The 6,788-nt window shown below is 27.9% G+C and overlaps 3 protein-coding genes across 3 annotated transcripts; 1 reads left to right on the top strand and 2 right to left on the bottom strand.

The window, feature by feature from the left end:
* Positions 1-67: 67 nt before the first annotated feature.
* On the bottom strand, positions 68-2,224 carry ENU1_079920 (glutamine synthetase, putative; the record flags this gene model as incomplete). Its single annotated transcript, XM_008858673.1, has 1 exon — positions 68-2,224. One exon carries the CDS (start codon positions 2,222-2,224, stop codon positions 68-70), a length of 2,157 nt encoding a protein of 718 aa, XP_008856895.1.
* A 149-nt stretch (positions 2,225-2,373) lies between these two features.
* ENU1_079910 (hypothetical protein) lies at positions 2,374-4,152 on the bottom strand (the record flags this gene model as incomplete). The annotated part of the gene is made up of 1 exon (XM_008858672.1): positions 2,374-4,152. One exon carries the CDS (start codon positions 4,150-4,152, stop codon positions 2,374-2,376), a length of 1,779 nt encoding a protein of 592 aa, XP_008856894.1.
* A 1,361-nt stretch (positions 4,153-5,513) lies between these two features.
* Positions 5,514-6,491, top strand: ENU1_079900 (hypothetical protein; the record flags this gene model as incomplete). Its single annotated transcript, XM_008858671.1, has 1 exon — positions 5,514-6,491. The coding sequence occupies one exon, from the start codon at positions 5,514-5,516 to the stop codon at positions 6,489-6,491; it is 978 nt and encodes a 325-aa protein (XP_008856893.1).
* Positions 6,492-6,788: the final 297 nt, after the last annotated feature.

Genomic DNA, 6,788 nt, shown 5'->3' with positions numbered 1-6,788 from the left:
AATTCAAAACGGTTTATTGTTGTTTTTTATATGTAAAAAACTAAAATAGAATGAAAAAATAAATTCTTCAGCAATGAGAGTTCCAGAGTTGTTCATAGGAAGGATAATTCCAGGTTTCTTCATCAACTAAACACTCTGCATTGTCAATCATTCTTCTTAAAGCATGAGTAGAATTTAAGATATGAGACTCACAATAAGACAACCTTCCTTCTAACATTGTTTCAAGAGTCTTTACTTCTTCTGCCAATTTACAGGATTGTTTTAACATACCTTCAGCAAGACTAAATATTGTATTAATTCTCTCATTAAAAACACTGCCATTATCATCTCCTTTCTTAAGAAGTTTTAATTCTTTAGCTTCTTTAGCTGCTTCTTTCAAAGTTGTTGGGGCAAATTTTCTTTGAGTTATCTCAATAAGAAGTTTGGCGTGCATGGCTAATGTTTCAACAAAAACATCTTCCCAGATAGCAACACGAGCGGCTGTCTCTTGTTTACTCAGAATATTTAATTTTTCAAATGTGTTTATATTACGAACTTGTAAAACTTCTTTTAAAATATCAGAAGTGGTTTCTAATGGTTTAAACCCTCTTCTCTGCATTTCTGTTTTGTAGTCATCACTATAGCAATCTCCATTATAAATAATTCTATTGTGTTGTTTAAAAGTTTCTTTAATTACTTTTTCAACTGCATCTCTTCCATTTATTCCAGATTTGTTAAGACTCTTGACTTGTTCAGTCATTTCCTCCACAGCAACAGCAAATATTGTATTGATAACGGTCATTGGCCATGCTGGATTTTGGGAAGACCCAACAGCTCTAAACTCAAACCTATTACCAATAAATGCAAATGGAGAAGTTCTATTTCTATCGCTCTGATCTCTGATGAAAGAGGGTAATGTTTCTACACCAAAATTTACTAATAAAGGAGAACATTCAAGGTCGTCTTCATCTCTAAGCATATCGTCAATACATCTTTCTAATTTTTCACCTACAAAAACAGAAATAAAAGAAGGGGGGGCTTCAAAACCACCTAACCTATCAATATTGCCTGGAGTGATTGTTGCAGAACGAACTAAGTCATAATGTTCATCAACTGCTTTAAGTAGTGCCGAAGTTAAAAACAAAAATCTAATTCTTTCATACTCACTATTACCAAAATCCATAAGGTTTTGGCCATTAGAAAATAGTGCCCAATTTAAATGTTTTCCTGAGCCATTAACACCTTCAAATGGCTTTTCATTAAACAATACTTTTAAGCCATGTTTTTGAGCAATTGCTTCAATTCTTTCCATACAGATCATATTATGGTCAGACGCAATACTGCCTCGTTCAAAAATTGGAGCCATTTCATATTGGGCTGGGGCAACTTCGTTATGAATAGTTGTCACTGGAATTCCTAATTCCCACATTGATTTCTTCACTTCTGCTAAGCAATCAATAACTTTCTTAGGCATAACTCCCCAGTAATGATCTTTAAACTGTTGGTTTCGTGCAGGGAGTCTTCCACTTAGAGTTTTACCTACTTGCATTATATCCTCACGTCTTCTTGCAAGACTCTCATCAATCAAAAAGAATTCTTGTTCAAGTCCAACAGTCACACTAACTCGTTGTTCTTCATTCTTTCTTGGTACTTGATAAATTAGCTGTAACATATTGATACAATTTGTAACTGTTTCATCAATTGCCTTTTCACTTCTAAGTAATGGTGTTTTTGTGTCAAGAGATAATCCAAAAATTGAACAGAACACTGCTGGAATATACAAAACACCTCCAAATTCATCTTTAATAATAAAAACTGGAGAGTTATAGTCCCAAGCTGAATAACCTCTTGCTTGAGATGTATTTCTAAGTCCACCATTTGGAAAAGAAGATCCGTCAGGTTCTCCTTGTATTAATTGTTTTCCAGTAAACTCACTGAGGAGATGAGAAATATGTTGACGAGAACATTGATGTTTAACAGAAAGAAAACTATCATATTTTCTGGCTGTAGTTTGTGATAAAGGTTGAAACCAATGAGCAAAACAACTTGCACCTAATTCTTCAGCCCATTCTTTCATTCCAAAAGCAATAACATCTGCAGTTTCTTGGTCTAAAGAACCACCATTCTCAAAAAGATTCTTTAATTTTAAAAAAGAGCTTCGTGGTATTCTTTTTTCCATAACTTCATGAGTAAAAACATATTTACTAAATGTTTGGTCTTTATGTATAAGTTCTTCTGTTGCCATACCTCTTTTAATGAATGACTGGTAAACAAAAATTGACTTAAATAGATATTGGTCACGACTTTCTTTTGGTTAGAAGAAACGCTTTGACTTTCTCGTTCGTCTTATTATTTTTTGATTATAAAAGATAAGAAAAGATTAATAAGAGTAAATTAGTCCTTTTTAGAATCTTGTTTAATCACTAAAGAACTAAATGAAAACAATGAATATATATGAGACATAGAAACTGGGATATAGAAAATTATTGCTATTGTTACTATTGTAGGAACATATACAAGAATAGAGATATCAATAGAAAATAGAAACAGTAGCAGTACAAACCCAGGGAGAGAAGTAATTAAACAAATAACTTTTCCAAACTTAGAGAATGAAGGTTTGTATAATAAAACAATGAAAGGAATTAGTGAGGTTGCTCCAAGAATAAATCCATAAAGAAGTGCAAAATAAGGATTAATGAATAAGAAAATTGTACATACAAACAAACTTGGTAATGAAGCAAAAGAAATATTTAAACGGAGTTGACATAGAGAAGGTGGTGGAGCATGATAAGATAATAAAAGTGATATAATAACTGGAATAAAACTAACACCAATCAGATAGATTGATTGGTCTTGATTGAATTGAGTATAATTATAATGGTCTTCAATAGAAACAATATTCCAACCAAATAAAAAGAGATATGGAATATATAAACTAGTAGAAAGAATAAAATAAAAGATTACTAAATAAATTGTTGTTGGATGAGAAATTTCAGTTTTAGTTGACAAAGAAATGTCTGACAACACCATTAATTTTTTAGGGGATGATTGAGAGGATGAGTCTGTATATGATTTAAAGATATAACAAATACTTTCTGGGATAATACTAATTAAAATAAATAAGATAATTGGAGCAGTAGTAGCAAGTATTAATAATATAATCATTGGGAAATTAATATATGAAGTTAATCCTGAAGGAATATAAAAATGAGTTGAATATTGTAACTGTTGATATAAATTATTAAAAGAACGTAATAGAGTAATATATGTAGTTAATAATATTCTATGAGGAACTGATTTTTGTTGTTTTGTATCGTTATAAGTTGATTGAATACAAAGCATATCCACGTTATTATATCCAGACTCTTCAGAATCAGCATAACGAATAAAAGAAGCATGTAATAACCAATCTTCAAAGATTGAATGAGAATGTTTTGAAAACATTTTTGAAATAGTTAAGTTATAATAAGCTAAGTTAAGATGAGATATATATCCATTATAGATGTCTTGATTTGGCATATAAATTTGAGAAGGAATAACAATTGATAATTCTGTTGCACCATAAGATGATGACTCAACATCAAGTTCTAATCCAGCTATAATTCTTCCACAAAAAGGATTTTTTTGATAAATATTAAAGAAATCATTTTTACCTATTGAAGTTGTATCTTCAAGAAATACCAAAAGAAAGTTTCTTGCAAGCCAATCACATTTTGTTAATTTTTTTGCAATTGCCAACATTGACATTAATGTATTTATCTCTGGCATTTTTGATGGATTTAATGGTGAGCTCATATTTGTAGAATATCTTCCCATTAATAAAATACAACTTCTATCATCAGTTCTTCTTGGTCTTAATACTGCACTTAATCCAGTAGTATTGTATTTGTCTTTGTAATTATATAAATCATATCCAATACTTTGTAAATATGAAAAAAGAAATTCTGTTCTTCTTTGTTGTGGAATTTCAGAGTATCGTTTAAATATTTGTAATACTTCAGGTATTTCAGGTTGAATAAACTCTCTAACAGTATCAGCATGTAAGTTATTATCATCTACAAATGTTTGTTGAGATATATATTCTGGATAACATATCAAAAATAATGAAAGGTTAAAGAGAAATAATCCAATAATAACTATCTTTTTTCTTACAGACTCATTAACATAATTCATTTGAAAAACTGTTTTTTTTTTATTTTTAAGTTTTTTTATTATTTTTTTATGAATATTTCTTCTTAATAAAACTTCCTTTGATTCTTATGCCATTCAAAAACAATTCATTAAAAAAATAACTTTATTGAAAAATAAATTAAAAAATTGTTTGTTTGGAATATAAAATTTTCTATGAATGAAGCTATTAATTCTTTTTTTTCACTTTAAAGAAAAAGTAATAAAAAATTTTTAATTTTTATCAAAAGGAATTTGATGGTTATTACTAAATAAAAGAATATCTTAAAGAAGAAGATGTTATAAAAATATTAAGAAAATATGGTTTGATATAAATTGAGTAATTGAGTAGATGAGCAATACAAATAGGATAGAGATTGAGTCAAATGTATTAAAAGAAAATAATTTTATTAAAATTATTACTGACAAACAAAAAAAAAAGAATTAAAGATAATAACCATTCAAATACTAGAAATTGAACATTCATTAATAAATCACAACATTTAGAAAACTATTATTTAATGAATCTTTTCAACTGATTATTCCACTCACTTTAAATATTTATCAACAAAAAGTAAAAGAAATCACTTATTATCAATTTAATGGTTAATAAAAACTAAAAAGAGAAAACTCTTTTGGTTTGAAGATTATAAAAAATAAAAAATAAAGAAAATACTTAGAGTATTGCAAAACAAATGGCATAAGACAAACTAAGTGATGTATAGTAATAAATTTTTACTTAATAATATTTCTTTTATTTGTAAATCAATTATCTAGTCACAATTGTTAGTTCCAAAACATCACGCTGATTTTGTATCAAAATTTCCTCTCCTATTTCTTGATACTCGGAATTTTCATTATAAATGATTTGTTTTATTTGTTGATTTTCTTAAAAATATTTGTTATACAAATATTTATTTGTCATGAATAACAAAATATTTGTTTCATTTTTTTGTTGTTAATACCTCATCTTTCAGATAAGAACATTCTGGAAGGTTAATGAAACGAAGAACATTTTTAATGCAAATAAAAGTCAGTGAATTTATATGAAAAGTCTAGAAATAAAAAAAAACAAAAAGATTTTCATTGTTTCACAAAAAATCTTTATTACATTTTGAAAAGACCTTTGAAAAATATTTCTCCTAAAAACCTAATAGGAAAGGAAGGAACTAGGCAAACAAAAAAAAGAAAAAGAAATGACTCAAAAGGAGAAATGTTCTGTTTGTTGGAAAAAGATAACAAAGATTCAACAGAAGAAAATTCAAACACATGTCCATTGGACCAAAAAATTTCAAAAGCATAAGAATATAAATTTGATTAATTCGAAGAGCCAATCTTAGAAATCACAATAATACACTTACCTAAACATGAATCCCACTAATAATATTTGCAATTGTTATAAATGTGTTTGTGGTAACGTCTCAATTAATGTTAAATCAGTTTGTGAACAAACTGATCTTGCTCTGAATTCTGTTCCTTTAAATTGGATTAATCCCATTTATACTACTACAGGTGTTATTCAAATTAGATATCAACAACTTAAAAATACATCTACAACCTCCACATTAAAACCATTTTCATTAATACATTGCAACCTTTGTAATACTGATGTATGTTGTTATATTCCAAGACCATCTTGTTTGACTGAAACGTATGTCATAATTAATCCAATATTAAGAAGTATTAAAGATTTACGAGAAGATATGGTTTATTCAAAGGCTTATGATTTGTATATTAATAACTCTGAAATTCAAGATACTAGTTCTTGGTGTTGTAATGACCCTATAGAGAGAATGCTTTATCAAAAAAGTCAAGATTATATTGATGCTTTGTTTGAAGAAAAAGAAAGAAAAGTTAGGGAATTTGTTTTGAAACAAGAAGAAATTTTTGAAGAACAAAGAAGAGAAGCAAAAAACCAATATCTAATGCTAAAGAAACAATGTTCTGAACGTCGTATTATAAGTTCATCTTCAGCCTTTAGTTCTTCAATTTCTACTAAAACCCAAAATGATTCAGAATTAAAACAAAACCACCTTCCTTTTTATTTACTTCAAAACCGTCATTCTAAAGACGGTATTTTCTTTTTTGATGAAGAGTCGGAAAGTGGTGTTGAACCAAGTTCTTATGAAGAAAAAGCTTCTTTAGACAACAGAGTGTTTATTCATACATTCCCTTCTCCTTCCACTTTTGACGATAATGACGATGTTCCTATTTTTGCTAAAAAGCAAGAAAAAAAATTATTCCCAACTACTTTCAAAGAGTTTACACTAGAAAAGGTTCAACAAGAGTCATATGAAAAACCTTCATTTACTTCTACTACTTTAATTAAACAAGGTCTAATATAGGAATATCTCTCTTCACAGTACATTAAAAATTCAAATACAACTTTTAAGTAGTTGTTTTTAATAAGTTCTTTTTTTAATGGTGCTGAAGAATGTCATTTCTCAATTTAATTTGTAAATGAAAAAAATAATTTATTTAATTAGAAAACGTTTATTTTTATGTTTAAAATGAAGATAATTGTTTTAACAAAAGTGAGTTATAGTTTAAATTTAATTTAGTTATATATATTTTAATCTATTAACAAATGGGGGGTGTTATTGAACCTTCTAAAAACATCATTTCATTAAATGACGTTTGAT

Source organism: Entamoeba nuttalli (genome assembly GCF_000257125.1).
Source record: "Entamoeba nuttalli P19 unplaced genomic scaffold asmbl_3758, whole genome shotgun sequence".
Classification (NCBI taxonomy): Eukaryota; Evosea; order Mastigamoebida; family Endamoebidae; genus Entamoeba; species Entamoeba nuttalli.
The sequence above is the reverse complement of the archived record's forward strand: the minus strand, read 5'-3'. Positions and strand labels throughout refer to the sequence as shown.